General features: G+C 38.7%; 1 protein-coding gene and 1 non-coding gene across 3 annotated transcripts in view; both read left to right on the top strand.

Annotated features, from left to right (window-relative positions):
* Window positions 1-3307: 3307 nt before the first annotated feature.
* TRNAA-AGC lies at window positions 3308-3380 on the top strand. The gene has a single exon. It is a non-coding gene; the product is annotated as a tRNA-Ala (tRNA).
* Window positions 3381-6378: 2998 nt separating this feature from the next.
* The window catches only part of UBE2V2 (ubiquitin conjugating enzyme E2 V2), a 29422-nt gene continuing 10156 nt past the window's right edge, over window positions 6379-25644 (top strand). For both annotated transcript variants that reach the window (XM_030011553.2, XM_030011554.1), the window contains exons 1-2: window positions 6379-6503; window positions 24655-24800. In XM_030011553.2, the coding sequence (XP_029867413.1) occupies window positions 6488-6503; window positions 24655-24800 (162 nt within the window). In that variant the 5' untranslated portion in view covers window positions 6379-6487. The remainder of the gene's footprint in view (window positions 6504-24654; window positions 24801-25644) is intronic.

Below are 25644 nucleotides of genomic sequence, written 5' to 3'. Positions count from 1 at the left end.
TGGGTTTCGTTTTTTTAATCCTTTTATTTTAGAATAACAATGCTCAACCAGGAAGTTACTCAGGAATGCCTAGTCTAAATATGCTCTTTGTCACCACTGCTAAAAATGATTGACCTTTACCATGGAATAATTAGTGGTGTTCAGCTACCTCACTCTAAATTCCTACAGATGATCAAGTAAGCAGGTGCTCTTTAGGCCCAGATGAGAGTCCAAAGGTGATTGATTCTGCATAAATAAGATCACATAAAAAACCCCATGTGCCTTACTTCAGTTGCATTTTCTATCACATTTTCTAACACAAATTAAATGCTTGTGATAAGAAAGCTTCTGAAAGTGAGAAATAGAGTTGCAGCTTTTGTAGCTTTCTTTATAACTATCCAAAGACTTGACTTCTGGGTTGAATTTTTTTGTTGAAGTCTGGTTTGACAGTTAGGTGCAGCTGATGATGCCTTCCAAGGGTCTCCTTAAGCTGTTACCAGTAGTTGATCAATTGTTTTAATTAACTTTGAGAAAGAACTTGGAGTTCTTGAGACATGCAAAGTTAAAATGTTTTCTACCTAGTGTTTTCAACACAGAAAACATGCTGAAGCATCTATGCATGTTCTAGCAGCTGCCATGGAAAAATGAATTATTTATATGGCCTTGCTTCACAAGTTTTACAAATACATCAATTTCATGCTGTTTTTAATCTTTAAAACATTCTACAAACATTAAAAAAACACAACTATATACAATCATTCACACACACTACCATCCCCCCACCACCACCACCCAGATTTATTGTTTTTAACTCTGGCAGGACTAGCTTTAGTATTTAAAAAAAAAAAAAAAAAAAGCATCTGACAGCTTAAACTTACAGATGGCCATAAACTCACAGCAGCTTTATTTCTGATTATTACTCTCACTTGCACCATTCATGCTCTTAGAGCTGGCAACTATGTTTTTTTCTGAATACCATTATTCTTTCTTCCCCTTTCTATTTTCTTGTGGCTGGCACCGTCAGGAAGTCTATAGCAAATCAGTGCTGAAGCTTGTCAAGCACCGAGTCAATACTGCCATGCAGAGTAAAGACAGTGGGTTACCTTCAGTTATTCCTACTTTGTGTTGCCACCTGCCAAAGAATCCAGCTCCAGGAACAACTGAAGGGAGCTCCATCCAAGCTATCGGTCAAGTGTCAGGGCTAATGTACGTAAACCAGCAGATCCAGTGTCGCCAGAAGCCAGTAAGATGGTGTGAAAACAAGCCTGGCCACTTAGAAACCGGTCAGGTGGCAATCTTAACTCTACTCACACTCTGGTTTGATTTCCCCTTAGCCTGGCTTAGACTTGACAGATGAATAACACCTCCTATTCTGCTGTGGAGTGACTTACTTAGCAAAGACAATTTAGCAAAGAGTTGCTGTCTGGTGTAGTGCTGACAGCACAAGAAAAATCTAATATGTAAATTAAGATGTTTAAATAACAGTCAGACTGTCACCATGTGGAAGACTATAAGCTATATAATTTGGCTGTATGTGCAAGAGTATATATAGCTTATGGAGAAGAGCATGAATGCACACTACTATGTCAAATCAGGTGGAGTTTGTAAACTCTCCTCACCCTACAGAGAACCAGGGTGCCAGTGCTCTTGCTGGGTACGTTGCTTCATACGTGGTAGCAAGCTTATGTTTCAAAGAGATACCCGAGAGTCTTCCGCTGTTAAAATAACAAGCGGGGGAAAGATGTAAAGTGGAACTCAGCCTGGGTTTATCAACTACATGTATGTGCAAGTTGTTACGACCTCCTTCACACCATGGTTGAGCTCAAGTTTGAGGCTGGCTGTTGAGAGCTTGCTAGTTAGTCCCTGTCCTGACCCCCTGATCACACCCCTCCTTTCATCTATGCTTCGAGCTGTGTGCTGGGGTCAGGGAAGGAAGCGGCAGCAACGGGGCAGGGGGCGGGGAGGGATGGGAGAGGGGGGCGGGTGGCAGGGGGGTGCGGGAATACCGAGGGCAAGACTTTGGTGGAAGGGGAGAGGGCAGTTCGGAGGAAGGAGGGAAGCAAACGCAGCCGTAGAGCGGCAGAAGACGAGGCCCTGGGCCAGGTCCGTGGGGCAGCGCAGCTGGAGGAGCGATGGCCGAGGCCCGGGGGCGAGCGCCGGGCAGCGGGGGCGCGGAGAGACCGCCAGCCGGCCGAGGCCCCTCCGCTCCCCGGGCCGGCGGGAGGCGGGACGGCCTAGCCCTCGCTGCTCCGGGGGCGGGCGGGCAGCGCCGCTTGCTGGGGCGAGGGCGCTGCGCATGCGCCGGACCCCCGGCGGCTGGAGGCGGCCGGTGTGGCGGAGGTGGGCCTGCTGATTAAGCTGGTGTCATTTTTCCAACTTTCTGACAAATACCGGAAGGAGGACTTAAGCAGTCAGGAGCTTTTTCCAAGTATACCAGTTGATACTACGCTAGTAGTAGCAATCGATAACTGTCTCTCTAGATAGGCATTTTGAGTTAAATACTTGCTGTAGGCAAGTAAAGGTAAAAATTAAAATGTGAAAGGTGGCCTGTTACCATACATCGTTATGTTCCACGTCTATGATGTAGGCTTTATGCTCTGTGTCAAGTCATGCAAGCATTTGTCATGCTTGGGTGTGTTCATTTTTCAAAAAGTCAGTGTTTTAAGGCCGTTTAAAGTACTGCATTAATGATAGGAAAGTGTATTTGGTGAGGTAATAAATAAGAAAAATGCAGTAATAAATAAGGAAACTACAGATACATTTTAATTTCACTTGACTCTGTCACCCCAGGGAAGCCAGACTCCTTCCAAAAGGATGTGTGTGTGTGTATGTACACCCACAAATATATATACATATGTATAAGCTTTGATTATAAAACTCTGTTTCAATCAAGCATATAATATTTTTCACTTATTACAACATTTTCTGAGCCATTTTTTTCATGTGTATGCCTTGAAAACTGGAAAGAACATGGGTTTCCTTGTTGAATTTGGAAGTTGTTCAGTAATGGTTGGGGTTTTTTTCAGTAACACATCTGGTTTCTTGTAAATAACTCAATCTGTTGGAGAGCTTCTTGTATGAAAACAACTAAATAACAAAGATTGTGCTTTATCTAACAAAGATAAAAGAGATTAATAAGATTATTCTGGTAGTGTATATGCTGCAAGATGCATCACATGATTCCAGCTGTGAGTTGCAATCAGTTGTTGGTGAGTGGAAAGAATGACTCAGCAAGAAACAATGAATTTATGATCTAACAAAGTTGTATTGTAGTGCTTGGCAAGTCTAGAGTGTGTAAGTATAAGTTTCAAAGTTTTTTTTTTCAGGTGGGGAATTAGCTCAAATGGTAGAGCGCTCGCTTAGCATGCGAGAGGTAGCGGGATCGATGCCCGCATTCTCCAGTGTACGTTTTCAGCGTTTATTTCATTATAAACTAAACAGCAGCATTTAAAAATATTTCCTATTTACACTTAATTTTTCCTGTATAACGGTGTAAAGAAACCTGAGAGAATTGTAATCTAAAAAAAGTTAAAACATTGTTTTAAATGTTTTTTTTCAAAGTCATGTTTGTTCTTTTGCATACAGGGAGAAAAAAATATAGTCTTTGCATGAAGTAACAACACTTACTGACATTTTAATACAATAATAAACGACATGAACAATTTGTAGAGAAAATAAATGAGGGATTTTTTAATGTGCCCTTAAATCTTCGGTTTATGATTTCATTCAGTAGTTAAATTTATATTTTATATTATTGTTCAGTGTATAAGGAACAAAATTTTGTATTTCTGCTGTAATACTCATTATTTTTGTTCTATTTTTGTTATGTAGGCTATTTATTAGAAACAGTGGGCTAGAATATTCTATAACTCTTGTTAGTCCTGGTAGTAAGATTGTGTCCTTGGCTCATGAATTTTCACATCTGTGAGATACCATGGAAATTTTCTCTGTAAATCTATGCTTGCACATTTTAAGTCTTCATGAGACTTTTTAAAATTCTGATTTGATTTTCTTACTTGCTCATTCTGGTATTTAACTGCTTGTGCTTTCAGGTTGAGGCAGCATGAGGAAATGAGCAAAATGTACTTCCTATAAATACAGTGAATTTGTGCAAACAGGATCTCGGGAGTACACATATTAAAACAAATAGAAATCAGGAAACAAAAATTATGAATTGAGTTTCAAGTTAAGGAAGGAGGAGATACTGTGTGCATGGATGTGTGAGTAGCACCTGTGGAGAAAGTAAGGGAGCTTGGAGATTCTCCCGTAACATGTAAAGAAGGGAGTTAACCTCTGGATGGATGGGATAAAAATTGAATTTGCTCATTTCTCTCCTATCCTCCACAGACTGGAGAAAAAAGAGGTATTATGACTTTAAGACTGCTAGATGCTTGTTAAAATGAAGCCTATTGGAGAGAAAAGTGTTATGGTCTCCAGGAGTCCTACCTGGGCTCAGGTAATGATTTGAATGTCCATTTGCTTGGAATGAGATGCTATAGTAGTTTTCTATGTGATTATTATTGCTTCTGTGTTTTCTGTGTTTACGTTACTGCTTAATACCTGACACTTTCTATGCTTTTAAAGAGGATGAGTAATGTTGCTCTTCTCAGCTAACCAGATGCAAGTTGTGCACTGATGAAATGAGAGAATTCAGCAGGGCTCTGTACAGGTGCAGTCTGCAATCACGCACAGAACTACGGCTTCTGACTGTAAGCTCTCTAGACTAATGGCTGTTTGTTACATTTATGCCCAGCTTCCTATAGTGGGGCTCTTCTGTCTGTTAGGGCTTGTAAACGCACCATGATAGGAACAGAATTAAGAGATTTTTCTCACCCCATGTGGTGTTTTATGTCCTTACTTTTTAGGTAAACTAACTTGTGAAGAATTTACTGGATTGAGAGAAGCAAGGGTCCTAGCCCCCAGAAGCACTGCCTGTGGCAGGAAATTACCTGATGATGGGTAAGTGGTTTCCAGAGCCCCGTGTCAAAGGAGTGACTACTCTGGGTCTGTCTGTGCTTTTCTGAGTCAGAAGTTGCATAGAGATATCCTGTGTAAAGAACCATGAAGGAATTCAACTTTGTTTGACTTTTTTTTTATTGTTGCCATTCACACAGACTTATGTCCTCTGTAATACCGTGCTTAAATGAGTTACACAAGTTAGTTATTCATTCTGTGAAAAATTGCTTGTACTAAACTTGCTGGAAGATACTGTTATTCTGTGTCTGTTGTAGTCTGAGAAAGGGGAATAATTATTTCTTACTTGTCTTTAATCAATACTTTGTTCCAAATATTACTTAGAAAATCTTTCCGGGGTGGGATGGGGCTTGAGGACCATCATCTGGCAACTCTGGAGACAGTGTTTTACAGCAAGAGGGCCATTTGTAGAATCTGCAGCCAAAAATCTCAACTCTGTGACACGCTTCTGAATAAATTTATTCCACGACATGATTGTAGATTGTTTTTTGGAGCTGAGCAGACTGCAGTTTTAAGTTTTCTTACAAGGGATGCTGTGTGATATTTGACAACAAAGTTTATAAAAGGTTTTTGCTGTAGTGATTACCATCACCTTATTTTGAGCAAGTTGTAAGCAGAAGTTGTATTTCAAATAACTCTTTTCTTTTTGAATAGGCTGAAAGGTGACTTTGTTACCATGTGTAAGCACTTGATTGTTGGGAAGAAAAGGAATGTAGACCTTTGAATGCATTCGGCTTCTAGTTGTCAGGTATTTTTCCTCTCGAGTTCAACGTTGCAAAAAATTGCATTTTTTTCCCAGTACACTTACCACAGCATGGGAAGAGTGAAACAAAATAGCTGTTAGTTCCTCACCTAGGCCAGCGGCCTTGTGCTTTTTTTCCCTTTTGGGCCCAGTTTTATTTCCTGTGGTTGCAGTTAGTGTTGAAGTAATTTGTTGCTGCTAACCCTAAGGTGGGTCCTACACACAGCGGACGGGTGTAGACAGAGATGGACCGTGGAGTCCACTGCGTGCTTTCAGAGGCCGATGGAGCACAAGTCGGCTTCGGCTTGGTAAGCCTGCGGCCGTATTTGTATCGCGTCTCAGGGGAGACGCGGGTGCGCTGTTCGCCGCTAGCGCAGGATCACCTAGAAGAGAAGGACGCTTCCTTCTGAAAAAATCAGCGCACGGCCATCGTGCCCCTTTCCGGCCGCGGCGCCGGCCTGCGGGTGCGATTCCCGGGTAGGAGGCGCGAGGCGCTGCCGGTAGCGGGCGCCTTCGGCAGAGCTCGGCGCTGGCTCCCGGGGCCGGCCGGCCCGGCAGCTCCAGGCTTGGCGGGCCGCCGCAGCGGGGCGGCCGGAGCTGCCCGGGAAGGGGCCGGCGCCTCGGGGACGGGCGCCTCCGGCCCCGCCCCCTCCCCTGGGCCCCGCCCCCGCTGCTCGCGCGCCCTTCCGCGCTCCAGAGCTGCCGCTGCCCTGTGGGAAGTGACGCGCTGCGTCAAGCGGAAGTGACGCGCTTCGCGTGCAGGCCCGGACCGGTGGGGGGGGTTCGGACAAGATGGCTGGATCTACAGGTTTGTGAGGGGGGCTCGGTGGGCCTGGGGCTGGTGCGGGAAAGCGGGGCGTTGGGCTCGTGCTCGGGAGGCGCCCCCGCAAGGGCCGGAGGGGTCTCCTTTCTGGGGGGGGGGGGGGGGGGGGGGGGCGAGCTGTCTGTGACGGGAGCGGGGAGGAGTTACCTTCTGACAGGGGGAAGAGGGAAGCTACAGCGGCGCCGGGCCGGGTTATGCTCCAGGCACGATGCCTCCCGTCTGTAGGGCAGTGACACCCCTGTGAGAGCCTGGCCTAAGGGGTGAATGGTGGGAGAAAGGGCTCCGGTTTCCGTAATGAACGTAGTGGGGTGCTGAAGAAGAGAAGACTTTAGCTGCTGAGGGGGAGGAATGGATAGATGCGTGTGCATATAGGGAAGGGAGGAGATGTCACTAGCCTGGTAAAAATGCTGGAGGGAAGAGATTTGTACTAAAGATTTGTACCAGTGTACCATCTAGTGAGTACAGAAGTCGTGGTATAGTAGTACCTAAAATAAAGGATTGTCTCTTTCTCCTCTTGATGCAAGGAAAGAGGGGTCAGACCTGTGTTGTGCTTTAGGGCAAAGGTACTTCAGTTTGATGGTGACTGCAGCATGGTGGGGAAGAGGAGTGAAGCATCTTGCTGTCTTTCACTAGACAGCCATTGGAGCCAGAGGGGCTTTCTCGTAGGCAAGTGGAAGGGCAAAGAGCTGCAAGTCATCTCAGGAGCCCCGTATCAGTAACAAGTATAGCATGTGTTGAGCGTTTGCACGGCAGAATATTGTGGAGGGTGGAGGTAAAGAAAAGGACAAGAATGTTGCTTCAAGTACTAAATGCAGAAGTTTAAGCAGCACAATTATACTGTCTCAGTTTCATTTCATGAGAGCCTTGAAATACAAAAAGACCTTTCCCCAGTACAAAAAGGTGAAGCCTTCACGGCCTCATTTCCCCTCCTCTCACCCCTGAGACTTTATAAGTGGGATTGACAGAGCTCAGGACAGAGGAGTGAATTGACCTCAGTGGTCAGTCTAGGGTGAACGTTGGCCACTAATTTATACTTCTGCTCCCAATCCACTGGATCATTGAGCGATTGAGACTATAACAAAACAGAATAAACTTCTGTGTATTGAAACTGATCTTGGTACCTTACTGTTTATTTTGTGAAGAGCACTTGGGCAGATTTTTTGGAGTAGGAGAGTCCGTTCCATTTGGTAATGTGACTTCAGGGATGTGGGATTTACAAAGTGGAATTTGGTAAGGTTGCAACAAATTGGGGCATAGAGCAACTCTTGCAACTCTGTGAAAGAGCAGTCCAAAAAGATACATTATTGCCTATGATAAACTGAGCTAGACTAGATGTATTAGAGAAACTTAAGTATTTATTTGGTGTGGATTACTGCATTTTATTTTGTTAAAATTTATTGACTTGGTGTCTCAGTTTAAAAGGATTTTATTATTAGTTTTATTATGCAGCAAATCCCAAAGACTTCAGCTTATATCTGGGCTCTGGGCTGGGATTTCATATAATGCACAGGAAGTAAGGTTGGTTTAGGTCATGTGCATTGAGTACTGGCATTTGGCATCACAGTCCATTCAGTCTGGCTAGTGTAGAATATCAGTTACTAAAAATTTGTAAAAAAAGCTATTTTATTCCTGCAGAACATTCAACTCTATAAGAAGAAGTATTTTTTGACTAAACTTTCTTAGTTTTACTACTATAAATGCTCTTCACAGTCTTACATGTGATATTTTAAAATCTCCTGTATACACTTACTCAGTGTGGTTGTCTCAGAAATATAGCCACACCTAAAGTTCAAAAAAAGTGGGAGATGTAAAAAACTATTTATACATGTATCTGCTCCAAACAGTGTAAAGTGCTAGTACTGTATGTATGCATTGTTCAAGAAATGAAATCATTCTAGTAAAATGAAGCGAGCAGACAGAATCATCAACAGAACGGCTGGGAAAATTAGTCAGGGCTTCTAAAGCAAAATACTTATTCCTGTGGAGAAAATACTGTTGGCTTTTTATTGGTATATGCATAGATTTGGGCGGGGGAGGAGGGGTGTTTGTTTTGTTCTTTCCACATATTATGCAGAAATTTAGATTTTTAAGACTTCACCCAGAAGAACTGCTCTTGCCAGGAAGCTGTGATATACTCATTTGTGGAGGAGGGAAGGGAATGATTTGCTATAAACGTAAGATTTAACTCTACCTAGCTCTGTGAATTTAATCTGCTCTTGCTATAAAGTTCAACCTAATCCTTATTTATTTCAGAAAAAATGAATGTTTTGGTTGCATGAAGTCCAGGAATGAAATTCTAGCCCCAAGGAAGTCAACAGCAAAACTTTTACTAAGGTCAACTGTCTTAGTTTTATCCCAGAAATTCCTTTCCTGGGCTCATTAGTTCTTTGAACAATCACATAAAAAAGTTATATGCCTTTAACAACAGGTAATTTAGTTTGAAAATAGCTGGTCTTTAATGTGTGCAAAGGAAACTGTGTTAGTCAGCGTTGTGTTGTTGTCAAGTAACTATCTTACCTGCTTTCTAAAATCACCTTTATTGACTAATTTTACGTGTAGGTATTGCATGTCCTAGAAATGGACATTTGTAACCTGCAGTTTGATTGATCTTCTGATATTGCAACTCCTTCTGCTTGAAGTGGGAGCTAGGTTGTTTGTGTGGGTACTGCTGGAGGTCTGGGGAAAAACAAGTCAATTTTGTAAAGAGGAGAACAGCTGTTGTTGGTATAATCAGCCAATTTCATATTGGTTAGCTGGAGATTCATTCTATTAATCTCTTTGAAAATACAGAGCAGAAGATGTAATTAAACATAGTTTCAGGTTAAGAGAAATAGTTTACCAAAGCATGCCATTTAAAATCTCTTGTGTAACTTAAGAAGTAGGTCAATAACATCATTAAAAGGAGTTAATTCAGGAGTTAATTCAGGAGTTAATTTCTGCAGTTCCATAATTTGGGTTTTACTTAAAATTACCTTATGTGTATAGAGTATAGATATATCTATCTAAAATGTGGATGTTCCCTAAAAGCAGTGATCACTTCACTAAGTGATTAGAATTTATGAGTGAAAAGATGAGAATTAAAGCAGCTGTGTCTAATACTGTGCTCCAACCATGGGCTGCTAAAGCTTTTGTCTACTTCCTCTTCAATTGAGATCTTCAGTAGCTTGGGAGAGGGTGAATAGGCCTAAGTTAATGAAAATTCCCCTTGGTTTGCTGAAACTCTGCACTCAGGGAAAAAAATTGACTGATCTACAGTCAGCAATTATATGTGATATTCCTGATTTACTTTTAATATGTAGTCACAAGCAACCTTTTTTGAAAGTGTGCTTAATGTCTTTGAAGGAGCACAGCTAGATCCCAAACAAGTATTTTTTTTCTGTAAAATCCATACTTCTGATTTCTAGATATTCTAACCTTTAAGAATGAATTGGCTTCTTTGTGTGACTTACGTTGCCCATGCAAAAATATATTTCCCTTTGAATTTATATATGATCGATTCTTTGAAAAGAAATGGCACAATGCTCAATGTCAGTGCCTTGTTTTCTTAACTTTGGTTTTTACTTCTATTTGCAAACATTTAGTCGTGGTGAAAGCAGTTCTAAGTGTGCATGACTGCAGTTGTAAGGAAACTGGTATTAAAAATGAAGGGCTGGAAGTGGTCTTGAGTGCATTCAGTCTAAATCCCTAAGCTGTGAAGCAAGGACTGACTGTATCTTACCTGGTGATTGGGGTTTTTGTTGTTGCTTTTGTTTTGTCTTTAAAGCTTTTTTTTCCTAAAATCCTCCATTGAAAAAGATTCCATAATGTGAGATAGCGTTTTGTAATACTTTCCCTTAAATCCTTTGCAACTCTTACCCATTCCAAATCAAGCTGATGTCTCTCTGTTCTCTGCTTAGTGGGATAGAGATTGATGGATCACCATACCCTGTGTGGAGACTCCTAGATATTAAATGCCACTCAGGGGAGTACTAAAGGAATTTATTCATAAGTGGGAGGTAGAAGTAATTTTTTAAAGACTATTTTTTCCATACAGGAGATGGTATAATTTAAGCTTTGTATCTAGAAAACTTGTGTGTTAAACTCTGCACAGGTAGGTAGGGTTCTCTTTTCCTCTGACTTGTTTGATGCCTGTTTCTTCCCTCTTTTTTTTTTTTTTTTTTCCTTGTGGAGGAAATAGTTGTCTATTTTTTTATCTAGTATATTTTACCTTCAAGGATGTATTACTTCCACCCTTTTTCTCTATTATGCCTCCATCACATTGTTCACTTATCCAGAACCTGTCCAAGAAGGCAGTTTAAAAGCTGTTTAGAATTTTACAGTCCTCAAATTTTGTTCTTTGTATTTATAATGTTAGCTCTGTAAGCACAGACTTCTTGAAGCTGCAAGTAATCAGACAAAACAAAAGAAGTAAAATATTGTATTCTGCGAGGCAGCAAGCACTCTGTGTGGGGCATTTTTCCATCCTGTCCTAGGCACAAGGAATTGCAACTGTGATTGTTCTGCCTGCTTAAAAACATCTTGGCAAGCCGCAAATAATTCAGATGTGCTTCAGTTGGGTTGAGAACAATGTAGCTTACAAACGACTTTTAAACTATATATAGACCATCAGTTCTTTCCAACTTTGTGGCATATATAGGCAAGATACTCTATTTCTTCTCAGAGCTTTGCCCGTACCTTTTTCCTGTCTTTGTTGCTGGTATTTTACAACTCTGCCTTTAAATACAAGCCCCAACTTAACGTCTTTCTGCCACAGTAGCTGTGTAAGAGTATGCTCACAGGCTGAACATCTTCTAAGATAAAAAAGGGGCCTACTTCGTAATCTTCTATTTATTTAAGAGTTTGTTTGAAATTCAAGGATGTTATCAGGCATAGTATTAAAGCCCATTATCCAAACTATACTGTACAATCCTGGAAAATTTTAGCCAGGATGAAGATAAAACACACACAGTTTCAGGAAGATATGCCTTTCAGCAGTTGGAGGCAGATGGTCCATACTGTAAATCTAAGTACAGATGAGAAAGCTTCTCATGTGTGAGTATTAGATTTCCAAGTCTTATGAATACTTGGTGGAGTTGAATTACATGCATATTTGTTAGTGTTTGTGTTTTGCCTTATGGAAGATTTTTCCAAAGGCAGTGTTAAGTACATGCTGTGAAACTGTTCAGGCTCATTTTGTTGACAGACCCTTCCTCCTCTCTATGCCTACTCTTACATGTTTTTTCCTAGACTATAGCTTGTACTTCATCCTGACCAAAACTTTATGTAAAGTACTAGATCAATTTCAGCTACTCATGTCAGTTAGGTTTTGTTGCCTTGCTGTCTCAAACTAGCCTGTGGGAGCCTCAGCACAGATTGTGGAAAGACAAGAAGGTGCTATGGGGAAAGAGTTCAAAATAGTCTTGATTTAAGCTGTACTGAGAAGGATTTTGCTATATGCTATCCTGCCCAAAAGAGTGTTTTTCTTTGTATTTGTCATTTGGAAGACACTAATGAGATATAATTTGAACAATATTTTGAATAAAATCAGTACATCAGTGCAAAAACTTATGACTGTGAAGCTGTCAGACTGGTTCTGAATAACATGAGCTTCTGTTTTACAGCCTTTACAAAAATGCGTGGAGCTTTAAGTACATGACTCTAAATCATTTCTAGTTAGCATTTTGGAACAAATGAAAGCTTCATCACTTAGAATTTCAGAGCTCTAAATTAATTCTTTATTTCAGAAGGATGAGAAGCTTCAACTAGATTTAAAAAAAAATCATCAGAAAAATTACGTCTAACATCTAGATAGACTCAGTATCCCCTTTTAAAAAAATTGTTGCATTAGACATATTTAAACTGCACAAAGAAAAAAAAATCGCCTCCTTTCATTGCCCTTGTGACTATTTGTAACTGGATAGTTAAGTGCGTTTGCAATTTGCTTGAGTAAATCAAAACCATTTTTCCCAGTACATGTAAAAATAGTGTCCTTTACTGAGGATACCAATGTAGTCTTAGTAAAATGCCCAGTTTTTTTCATATAACTTAGAACTTTTTCAAGGAAGAAATTGTAAGCTTGCTTTCTTCTCACTGAAGTGGAATATGTAATCATGTAAATATTAAATAATTTGAACTTTTGAGTACCATGGCATAAAGAAAATAGCAGGCTGAAATATGACTGTCACAAAAATAATGTAGAAAAAATAATTCAATGGCAGTTCTTGTTACTAAATATGTGGTGGCGAGTACATTTGCTGATTATATGCGTTTGTGTATGCCTATGCGTATAACTGAAAGAATAACAATGGATAACATTATTTGTTTTACATAGATAAAAGATCTTTATGTTTTCGACTGTGGGTGGGTGCTGAGTCATGTTGGAAAGGACCTTCATAGGAGTCTTAGAACAACTGTTTGCTAATCAATGACTTGTAACCCGTTTTAGACAGCTTTACAGCTTTGCTAAACTAAATCCTTGATGCTACTCTTGTTATCTGGGTCACACATTGTATTCTTACTATTTATTAAAGTGGACCCTGTGAAAGCCATTTATTTCATGACGAGATATTGGGCTCTGATGGGTTTTTCTAGTGTCCCACTCCTCCCATCCCTTTATCTGAAATTTTTTTTAATGTCATCATACTTTAAAAGATAGCTTAAAAAGTATGTATTTTAAATGCTTTTTCCTCTCTGCCAGCACAGTCTCAGCTTTAAAACAAGACTTTTAAAAATTGAGCCTATATGCCATTATACCTTTCCTTTAGCCTTTTTTGCCTTTATATAGCTTTATGTTTTTAATAGTGGGGTTAATTTGTACTAAACAAGTTTGGAGTCTTTTTTTAGCTTCTGAGGAGAGAAATTGGAAAGATTTCTTTGTCTGATAAAATCTTGATTCCTTAAACTGTTACATCACAATATTGCTGGTGGTTTTTGAAGTGACGGGTATCTTTTCTAAACGCTCTGTACTGGCTTCCTGCCTTGCATTGTTTTGTACAAAATTGAAATAGTAATAAAATTCTCAATTTGCTAAGCATCATGACGTGTCATTTTTCATAATCTATCATTTCATGTACTAAAACATATGGGAAGATAGTTGAACCATTTAATCTCATCTGTGTTTCACTCAGTGGTTCCCTATAAAGAGTTAACCTTTAAATCGTAGTCAGCCTTCACCAAAACAGCTTGGGTGTCAATTGATGAGCTATTTACTGACTTAACTGTTTAATTCCTGTACAGTTTTTCTTATTGTTAGACACAACTGGACATTCAGTGTCTGACATAACTAAAGTCTGAGTTAACAGTGCTCTTGTTTATAACAAAAAACTTGCACTTAAATTTATCAGTCTATATTATATCTATGCCATTAATATTGGTGCAAATTTGTAAAATTAGTTTTAAGCAATTTACACCAATTTTCTTTTGGGACTGCAATCTAGGTTAGTGTTTTTTATACTATAGTTTTCTATTGGTGTGATAACTACTTTTTGAGTGTTTTTGGATGAGGTATTTTAATTACTTAAAACTTGTGTGGGAGCTTTTCAAGGTTTTGGGGTTTTTTTTGCTAAGAGCTTGCTTATGCCTTCACTGTTTTGTAGTCTAACAACTTTTGTATCTGTAGTGGAGCAAGCTTCTTCATTAGTGCAATTTATATGAGTACCATTAGTAATTCTGTGCCAGCAGCTGTACTCAAGATGATCGTATTTGCATGAAAATGCAAAGATGGAGTGAAACAAACTGCAACTGTTGTTGCATCCTTGCTAACAAAGTTGAGTCCAGTTGGAGTTTATCTCAGATCTGGACTATGTTCTGTGGGTATCCAGTCTTAAAGTACTCTGTGTGCTTCTGCTCACTGATGTAACTGACATACATATGACTGCTCTTACACTTTGTTACTGTTGTACCTTGTACAACTTTAGGATGTTTAGGGTATTGTTGCTACATAAAAAATGAGGAGAGTGAAGAGGGCATTTGGAAGTTGGACTGCAGGAGATGGGGAATGGACGTTTTCGGTGAGGCATGAACCTTGGTAAGATGGTGCAGAATGGGAAAAATTTGCTGGGATTTGTGGGAAATGGCTTGTCCATGGGATGCTGGTCAGAGGGTGGAGCAGCTCTCATGAATCAGATAATTAAAGGCAGCCACATATCCCTCTGCTGCTCTTCTGAGAAAGGTGAGTAAGGTGAATCGGGTGACAGTGGGGAGCAGGGAAGGAGGGGAGAGAGGAGTGGCCATGAGCGTGGTTAGAAGTGAATAAAAACTAAACAGATACAATATTTTCCTGGAGGATGTTGACCATCACAGAAAGAGTCCTGTCCACAAGGCTGCCTTCAGTACATAATCTGATGAATTATGGAACAGAGTTGGTAGAACTCAGAATTACTAGGAGCAGTTAGCTCACTTCTTTCTGGTTACCTAAGAGGCAGGATAAGAGAAAAGAAGGGAGAACTTAGGTGAAGATGCCTTAATAATGGAGCTATTTGTTCTGCTAGTAATTTCTCACACTTAAAAACATAATTAATAAAACCTAAAATTGCACAGACTTTTTTCTATGAAGTTATACATTTGGAATGCTCACTCTGCTGGAGAAGTCAAGTTCAAGGTCTTGTCATTCTTACAGTGAAACCAACAGCAACTGAAACACATTGAATAAACTGATGTCACTTTTTTTAGTCTTAGAGATCTCTCACTCCAGCATCAAGATTTGTGGTTTAAGCCATTTTAATGTATGTTTTTAAATCAGATATGTTTATGACATCCCAACTGCTAATGCCTAGATCTATAGAAATTAATTTCTTCCCTTCCCACCCCCCAAACTAAACAAATTTTAATGCTGTTCATATATTGAAAGCTTTATTGTGATTTTCTGGTGTCTAAATACACTTTTTTTTTTTTTTTTTTAAATTAAATGTAAACTGGGGCATTGTAAAGCAAACTGGTATTACCACCTCTCCTTCCTTGTGACGCTGTCCATCACCATATACTATGTTCTCTGTTTTGTGAGTGCAGCTGGTAAGATGTATGTGAAGGGTAAATGAGAGAATGGATACCACCAAATGCTTCTGAGGTGGGCTCAGCCTTGAAAGTGGGAGCTGACAGGTAGTGGACCATACTTGTTCTTACGGCCTTTCTTTTCCGAGTTAGTAGTCTGCCTGCCCCTAAATGTGCAAGTAAAAAGTAAGTTCGGTTTTCCTTTGAAGACCTGTTGTGCTGTATTTGGCAGGAACCCAAAGTATGAGATGGAGCAGCTTAAGTTGTATTAAATACAAATTTTACCACAGTGCAATTAGAACTACTGCTGAAAAAACAGGTCAATATGCAAGTATCATTCTGTTTAGATTTTATAATTTTTGAATATTATTGCTAGTAGATAACTGACAGTGTCTTAATGTTATGAATATGCATAATGAAATTGAAAGTAAGGGGGAAAAAAATCTGCTTCTGTAAAGCTATGTTCTGTCTTCAATAAAATTACTGTTTTTTTTAAACTCTAGTGTTTGTGCCCTACCTTAAAGATATAAATACCCCTGTACCCCTCCAGACCATTTCCCCTCAGCCAAAACAGGAATGCTGTATTGCAATAAATGACCAAGGCTTCTGCTGTATTAACATAGATTGTCATTAGCTGCCTTCTTAATATAAGCTATATGTAGTATGTTTATGACTGTGGGTAGACTCAAATATGAAGGAAATTCTTATGGAAGTTGTTTTCATGCAGCCTAACTTTAGTTCTGAACTGTGTCTGTTAAGATACCAACAAATGTAAGGTTTCACTTAAGTGAAATAAATAGAAATTATCACCAATGTAATTCTGAAAAGGAAAATTACTTTAGTTAGCTTTAACCAAAAGGTAGGTTTTATGCTGAAGGTTTGTAACTTTCACACTGCTGTGACTGTTCCTTGGCTTCTGCTGGGAAACGTTCCTCAGCAAGAGACATATCTTCATAAGAAAAAAACAAAACCCCAAAACTGATGAAATGCATAGTTTAACTTCAATGTAGTTCATAGAATTGCACCTCCTCCTTGAAGTCTTCCAACCTGTGTGCTTCCAAGTATTTTTTTTTAATTTTAAATACTCTAAAAGGCAAAAGAAGTTAACTAGTTACAGAGCTCCTACATAGTCAAATACATCATGTTTTATATAAATATATATATGTCTAATTTTAGTTCTGCAAAGAAGCAGAATAGCCCATTCAGTTCTTACCAGCTCTCCTGAGTACAGACAATTCCTTTAATTCTTGCGAGATAGGCCTTTTCTAATTTTTTAGGATTGTAGCAAAACTAGCTCTAAAATATGATAAAAATTGAACACATTGAATAAATGGCCATTTGCTCTATATGCATTCATTGATGTACATCTATTTACTTGAGCTGTGAAAACTTGCCTGCTACTCATCTCTTTCCTTATTAATTCCTAAAGTTAGTGATCTTGTTTTGTTTGATTGGTTTTTTGGGATGAATAATTTCATTTTGCATGGAAGTGGATTTTTACCTGATTATGTCAGACTTATTTTTCTGCTTGAACTCATTCCTAGAAATTTTCCACAGTTAAGCTTAGTTAGGTTAGTCTTCATGAGTCTGCAGATCTAAACTGCTGTTGCTTACAGCTTTGCCAGTTGCAGACAGTAATGACAAGGCACTGTTCAATTGATCTGACACAATGCATACTTTAGACACTAGCAAAATGGAGAAGAAAGCATTCAAGATCACTTTTGGTTTTGAGGGGTTGCCCATGATTGATTTTGGAAACACAGAGTGCTCTGGGGTCTCTGTTATCTGCTGTCATTTTATGTCATGTATCTGTACTGAATGGCTTTATTAAAGTCCTCCTGTATTCTGTTATCATTGACAGAAATGCATCTGTTTGGTTTTATGTGACGGAATCAGTGATGACTGGAATGTTCCTGTGGAAGATATACTTGCACGGTATGGATATTTCATCCATACCTGCTAGAATTGCTTAGTACCTTATTCACCAACCTGATCAATGTGTACGGGCAACATACTGCTGCGAAATACCTTCATTTCACCATTTAAGATAATATGGTACTTTCCCAGTTTAAACTCAAAACTGTTAATGCAGAATACTCTATTGCCCAAATTTCATTGCTTTGGGACATACTTGCCGAAGGAAAGTAGAGAAAAATAGTGTAGAGTAAATGTAGCTTTATGAATACTACTGATAGAATTATGAATTTGAATTTTACTGAAATATATCGAAACTTGGTTGGAAAGCAGTTCACAGAAGTCAAATATACCCATAATTCTAAGAAAGCAGAAGTTTCAGTTAACAAATATCAAGATGTATCAATCCCATTTAATGAAGGTACAGTTTTCTCAGCACAGGCTCACTGTCCATTCGGTAGTGCATCGTTGGGTTGATTCACAGATTGAGTTCCGCAGCAGCAACTGGATGCTTTCGTAGTTCATGGAAAAATATGTATTGCTTTTCACTGAAAATGTCTATTTGCCTTGAACAAGAATCATGTTGTTCTCTTGGTTATTGGGAACAGTGCTTTTACTATGTGTGTAGTAATGTTCTTGATTTAAAACAAACAAACAAAAAGTTCAGTATTGAATTGCTGCATTCCACTACTAATGGTGGTGATGGTGTTCTTTTGTAGACGAAACTCCCATGTCCAACTTCGTTAATAGGCAAGCTACTAGAAATACTTTTGGTTTTTGAAGCCAGGTTACTGTGATCAACGTCAGATAGTTATGATGTAATTACAGTAAATCTGGTACTGCATAACCTGATAGTAGATTCCTGATAGTAAGTCAACCATTTTTTGTGTGTGTTTTCACAGAATATTTTACTAGGCAAAAGAGTATGTGATGTGAGCAGGGTAACTGGCAAACAAAAATATAGATCATGTTTTTAAAAAAATAGGATTTTCAGAGAAGAGTGTCTTCCAAAAATTTAATTCCACAGGAATATTTTTTGCAGCCAGAATAGAATATGTTAGCATGTTATATGCCCTAGCCCTCTTTCCTCTCTTTTTTGTGTATTGCCCACTGTGGGTGTGTGGTGTGGTGGTGGTGTTAGTACAGTATTTCAGTTTCTTGCTTTATTTTCTCCAGGGCGAGATGACTTCTGAATTATTCAGGCTGAAAGGAGCCTATTATTTTCTATGTGTTTCTCTTTGGAATTTTTTATTACTTCCCCTCCCTACCCCAGGAGAAATTGTATTATGGCTTAGAATTTGCAAGGCTGACATCCCTCCCCCCTTCCCTGTCCTTAAAAAATACTTATTTTTCTGCCAGTCTGAAACTGTTAAATGGGGTTTGAGAGTTTTTGTTACCAAGCTATACATACTTTTTCAGTTTCCATTAGCTGGAAGTCAATGGGCAAAAGATAACTCATACATTCAAAATTGTTTATGCTACAGGCTTTTCCTGACATAGCTATCTCAATCACAAAACCCAGCATCCCTGACAGTATCCTAGAAAAAGACTTCTGGTATGGATGTAACTTTCAGGAATGATTGATGCCAAGAGCTAAGATTTTGAGAGAAACAATGCTGGTATGGATATTGTAATATACAATTATTATTAAAAAATAGTTGTGGATATGACAGAAAACCTCACGCTTTAGGCTCTGAGCCAATCTATGAAGAATTAGGGTTATGGCTCCCTTTTATAAATGGCAGGGAGACGAGTAGAGTGTAGGTTATCCCACTCTTGCCTGTTACATGGCAAAGAATCATTTGATGTGCAGGGAGCTTGGGACTCCCAGCTGTATTTGAAGGAGTGTGTCCATGTGAACTGTTTAAAAATGTGATTTAGTGTACCCCGTGTGCTCTGTCAAGTTTGACATAAGTGCAATTATGTATTCTGTCTTCATGCTGATTAAATCTCTGTACTAGTGGGTGATCTGGCATTACCAGCCGTGGAACTGTGTCTTGACATACTAGCAAGAGCAGGTCCATCCAGGCAATTCCCCTTTATTGCTCCAGTGAAAGTTGTTGGTCCTACTAAAGGATACTGAAGATTCCTTTTTTTTTTTTCCCCTGATTTTTTTTTCAGGTTACGCAGATTCTGGATAAAAGCATAGCTGTTACTTCTTTTCTAACTTGTCCTGTGGGATAGTATACTTCTTGCTTCTATTAATTTGGTGGTTTAGAATGTGATGACTGAGGTAGCTCCATATGTATGAAAGTAGACCCTCCTGCTTAATTTAAGTCTTTAGTTACTGATTCTGCTTTTATTCTTTTCTCATTGTTCCAAGGTTTTAAATTCACTGTTAATTTTACGGATTTCCAATAGATAACCAGTTTCTGTAGTCCAGTTTCATGATTAAACTTAAAAACTATTGATATATGTAAGCATGAGTGGGTGTTGTTTGTTTTGTTTGTTTGTTTAAGTGAAATATGTTTACCTCAATTCTTTGTGAAAACTTGGTAAATACTGTTTGACAGTTCCTGTGTACCATTTTGGGGGGTCAGGAGGTATTTGTCAGTAAAATCCCTAGCGAGGTAAGCTTTACAGATAAACTGAAAAGAGGTTGGGGGCTGGTTGCTTTTGTTTTGTTTTCTAATCTTGATGAACCCAGCTGTATTTTCACATGGAGAGCCTTAGTCCATCACTGCAAATAGCTGGATGCATTCCTGTACCTAGCCTTTAATCACAGCCTACTCAGTGGAGTGTACCACTCCTACAGCTCTGCCAGTGATAAAATCGCATGACTGCTTTAATCCCCTTCACTTGGGAGGGAGAGGTTTTAGCTGAGGATTGTCTGTTACAGGGAGTAAAAACAACCTGTCTGCACTTGTCTAAAGCCGGTTAGTGGTCCCATCAGCAAGTGGAGTTGGGGACAACAATATCTGGCAGGCCCATGGTGGTGAAAGGCTAGAGACATTTCTCTCTTCAATTGCCACTACTTGTTCCAGAAGGTACACCTGAGGTCTGGTAGTCAGCTGAAGAATGGGGGTGGTTTCTGTAATTTCCTGTTGCTGATGAGCTGCAAACTAGGACAGAAGGATGTTGTTTCATTGTCCAAATTCTGTAAATGGAATACTGATTCATACTCAGATTCTGTCAAGGAATATTTCAAAGTTTTTAGCAAATATTTGATGAATTGTATTGTCTGGATTAGAGACAAAACTGCAAGTTGCATATGCATCATTAACATACAATTGTGCCCTCTGGAATATGTGAAATAGTGAGAAAACCAAGAATTTTTTACTTTATACTAGGAGCAAACTTGATTTCCAAAAGATCCAGACCATCATTACCTGATATTCTAGATAGTAGTTCTTGCTGTTGTTTTACTGGAAAGAAGGCACCATCTGTACCAAGAAGGTACATGTGTTCTGTTCAAGCTAGGTAGATTTGTATTATGTAAAAGTTATAGCATGACCAAAGAAAACATGTAGAGTGCAATAGTGTGCGCAAATGCACGAGTGGATGCTCAGGACAGCATTAGCATTTAATTCCAGTTCATTTTGTTGGTAGTTTCTAAGACTGTAATTACAAAGGTAAGGTTTTGTGTTTTTTTTAACCCACTGTGTTAATTTTTAAAGTATTCCATGTCACTTTTCAGAAATCTGTCAACAATGGTTTTCTAATAAAACATTCAGTAGTGACTTCAATTGAAGTTTGAAGTATTGAGGATAAAACATTAATAATATATGCCAGGGATATAGAGGCAGTTTAGTAAGGGGGGGTTGTTGTTGTTTTTTAAGCTAGGAAATAGTGACCTGGTAATCCTTTGTTGTAAAAAGCTCTAGTAGACATTTCTAATTAAGATGTGCCCGGCTTGTTGCTCTGCCCCTCTGATGTCAGTTGACAAATCAGGGTGTCTCTTTGGAAATAGGGTGGGAGAGGTTGTTGTCCAAATCTTAAATATAGAATTGCATAAAAAGAAAGATCTTGTGCGTTTCCTATGAACTCATAAATAAAAGTATAGAATATGTTTGTGGAAGTGAACTAAATACCTTAAATATAGAAGTGCTCTTATGAAATAGTGGTTTTACCTTAATTTATACAATCATTTCTGGTGTCCCAAACCCAAATGTTTTAGGACTATGTAACCTTCTGAACCTGTTTGAATGTATCTTTGGTCCAGTTTTAGTTGAGAATGAACATTTTTTTTTCTGGGAGTTTTTTAATGGGTTGGAATCTCAGTAGGGTGGTGTGGGGGTTTTATTTGTTTGATTTTGTTTGTTTGTTTTCAAACACTAGGTGTTTTGATTCTTATTTTTAACTTCAGAGCAGTATTTTGCTACCTAGTTCTAGCACTGATACAAATGTTAGTGTAGGGAACCCGGCACTTTTCTGTCAGATGTTTTTGTCTCTTTCCAGAGCAGATCTAAATTATTTTCTGGAGATGTTCTGGAGATTTCCCAAGTCCTTCACTGCTCCCCTTGGACAGTTAGGGGAACTAGTGAGCACAGACAACGTAGTGGAAAAGATGTGATGAACATGGGACAATCAGTCATAAGGGGTTGTTATTTTCTAGTAACTGTTGTCTCCTACAGTTTTGTGTGTTGAGTACAATTTTATGATACAACTGAGCCAGTCCAATGGCTTTTTGCCACAAAAGGCTCCCTCATCCCCACACCCATGGTTTTGCAAAGGACAGCACTGAAAGACACAGCAGTCAGCTCTGGCATTTGTTGATCATTCTTCCTGAGTCAATTCAGTTGATTAACTGGTTGGATTTGATTTTTGCCTAGAGGAAAAACAGCTTTTTGCTAAATTAGTGTGCCAGTTTGACTAATAAGAGGAGCCTGGTTAGTGCAAGAGCAACAGAGTTTTGGGAGAAGGCATGGAATGTCTTCTGGCAATGAGCAGCTGAGTCAACTCAGCTGCACTGAAAGGTGATTGATCAGAAATAAACTTAAAGTCTGTTTGCTACCGTCTTTTATGTGCTTTTTACAGAGGTAAATTATAAATCAGAAGTTCTGCAGTCAGAGCAAGAATTCTGAGAAATGGTGGATTTAAGCCACTGGAGAAGTCTAAGATAATAATTGGATGCTAAAGTACATGGGTTTGGGGGGGGGGGGGGGTGTGTTTGAGGTTCCACGTACCACGCAGAAGCTAATCAGTCATGTAATGCAAACCAAGAAGTTTAGTAGAAGTTTATCTTCCTGGTTTAATCTTTTCAAATTTTTTTTTAAAGATTACTGTTAGCCTTTTACTGGCAGACTCCATTCCAGAGCATGTATGAATCTGGAACAAAAGTAAAAACGTTGTGCTCTGTAATGTGATAGAAGCATGATTGTCAGTTCCCATCCCTAGTCTGAATTAGATATGTAAATGTACGATCTAATGTTAATAACAAGTCAGGATGGGACGAGAGGAACGGGCAAATGAATTTCAATGAAGCTTTTTAAAAGGATCTGTGCTAAAGTATTGAGAAATGATCTGCTCCTTGATGCATTGTGCTAGTACTTTCAGGTAATCGTATGTGAACTCTTATCTGTGAAAATAAGCTTCCAGGGTAGTTTAACTCCATTAAAACATATTTTTACATCAAGGTTATCTGAGTTTTTGCTGCCATGGCTGCACTTTCATGCTAGTACTTGTCAGATCTCTGTGTGAGCTGGGCTGGTTTGTTAAGCTGTCAGGAGACTAACCAAAACGTATAATTTTCTGCTCAGTTAGCAAGCTGAAGTAGCTCATTATGGGCTCAGGTGAGTGGCAATACCAAAGCAGGAAGGAAGGTGAGGCCGTGCATGAGTGATTTAATTTCCTTGCACTGTCCTGATACTATGCTCTTAATGCTTTTCCCTGGGAATTTGGAGAACTTGGAGACAGTTGTTTCTGCAATTTTTAGGAGCCTCTCCCTACTCTGTGTTATTTAAAAAAAAAAAAAGTTTAAGAGAAACTGTAGTTATGCAAGATAAGCTATTGGAATAGTTGCTGAAGGGTATGTTTATCTATACTGGTCCATGTGCATATGTATTGACTAAATAATCATATTGTATGCTATTGGTCTTAATTTTTTGCATAGAGACCGCTTGGAATACAGACTAGGGTAATGTAAAACCTGAAATTCCAGTGACTAAACTGATATGAAAAACAGCTTTCATTGATCCCCATCTTTTTTAACTTGCATACTATGTATATTCCTTGCTAACAACTTTGTATGCACCCAGTCTTAGAGTTTTAGTTTTATAGAGTACCTGGATTCTTCCAGTACAAGAAAGGATCTCTACTAAAAATCATGAAAAACACTATAGCTGTAAGTAGCTATAAGAAAAAATATATAGCTATAAGCAGTTGTAAGAAAATTAGAAGTTTTATTGTATTGTAATATTGCTACTACATACATCATTCTGCATATTCTATTTTAAAATAAAAGCATACCATGATTGCATGCACAAGTGTTAATTTTAATTAGCTTTGTTCCCTGAGTATTTCATCAGTGCTGAAATACCATTTTAGCTTCTGTGATGTAAAGCAGTTAAGCATCCACTTGTTTAATACCTATCAATATCTGTCTGTTTTCGTGTATAATAATCAAAATCCAGTAATTATGGTTCAGTAAGTGAATATTACTTGACTCTCTTCAGAAGCAGTACATCTTCATATGCTGTTGTGAATATGTCATTATCTCTAACAACTTAATCAGTGTTTCTGTGCTTCTTATTTTTTTTTCTCTGTTAAGTGGGAATAATAATCGCTAGATTAAAAAAGACTTGATTTTTAATTTGTTTTCAGATATTAGAGTGGTTTTTTTAAATCAAATGAAATCAAGTGAAAATGTTTCAGTCTTACAGTTTACATTTATTGAGATAATTTGTGTTAAATGTTGCATTCTTTAATTATTTTTGGAAGGAATTTGCTATACCAATTTTATGTGTATTCTAGTTGAGTAGAACTTGACAGACAGTGAATTGATTTTGAAACATACTGGCTCTAAACAGTACTGTGCTTGGGAAAGACAGTCTGAATTAAGCCATCTCAAACTAAAGAGAGCTCTCATTTTCTCTTTTATAGTCTGTATTGATATCACTTGGTAGTAACTAGCTTCTAGTGATGTGGTTAGTTGCTTCAAAACAATGTGAGTGCTAAATAAATTCATGCAGGAAATACTTGTTTGGCTTTGAAAGTATATTCAGCAGTTGCTAGTGCATAACATATGACAGCAATGATATTGCTTACCTTTTCCTTAATGTGAGCAGTATTAATTACATTCTTTCCTTTTCTCTAGTTAAAGTACCTCGTAATTTTCGCTTGTTGGAAGAACTTGAAGAAGGACAGAAAGGAGTAGGTGATGGTACAGTAAGCTGGGGCCTTGAAGATGATGAAGATATGACACTCACCAGATGGACAGGAATGATTATTGGGCCACCGAGGGTAAGTGTGATGAATTCAAATGTTTTTCTTAAGTTTGTAGGCAATACAAAATGCAAAAAAAAATGTTACTTTTCTACATTGTAAAGGAATTAGTTAAAATTCAATGTACGAAGTTGTAGAAACACTGTATATTCCCGTTAGAATTCATCACTTCCTGGCACTTTAGTGTTTCCAGTCTGGCCTCCCCTATTACATGTTTCTTCAGCTGTCTGTATAAGCCAGTTGTGGTTTGAGACTTACTACTGAGTTGGGAATATATTCAGTCTGTATTTCCACCATTACTGCACATAAGTGTACAGTAATAGTACAGCAAACAGGGTAACTGTCTTTCTACAGTTTATCATATGTGCCTAGTAATTTCAATTCTGTAGTGGCAATATATTTTCAACTTCACAAGTTTTATCAAATACTCTTTCAGTATAGCAGTTTATGCATTTCAGTTGAATCATGCCTAAAGACCAAGCAGTTTTTAATTACCTCTAGTAAGATAAAATACTTACACAAAGTTCAAATCCTTCTGGCCTCTTAAGTTCTGTAGAATGTCATCTAGACTGATAAAACCTGCAAGACAAGTAATCATCTCTCATGTCTTGAGTATCAGCCTCATCAGATATGAATGGACACATCTTGACTTGTGCATGCTTTCTCATGAGTTAAATATGATACAAAAGATCACTGTGTAAATCAGAACTTTAAATGAGTATATGTCAAGTAGCGCTAAGTTAGCATGTGTCTTTCAGTGCTACCATGAGGTTACTATCGTGTGTGTCCTTCGGTGCTACAGGTCTTATTGGAAGAATTATCCAAGACAAGAAATGAGACCAGAACTTGGCCTCAGTGAAGA

This window comes from Aquila chrysaetos, chromosome 4, assembly GCF_900496995.4.
Source record: "Aquila chrysaetos chrysaetos chromosome 4, bAquChr1.4, whole genome shotgun sequence".
Taxonomy (NCBI): domain Eukaryota; kingdom Metazoa; phylum Chordata; class Aves; order Accipitriformes; family Accipitridae; genus Aquila; species Aquila chrysaetos.
Note: the sequence above shows the minus strand (reverse complement) of the source record. Positions and strands in the feature narration are given on the sequence as shown.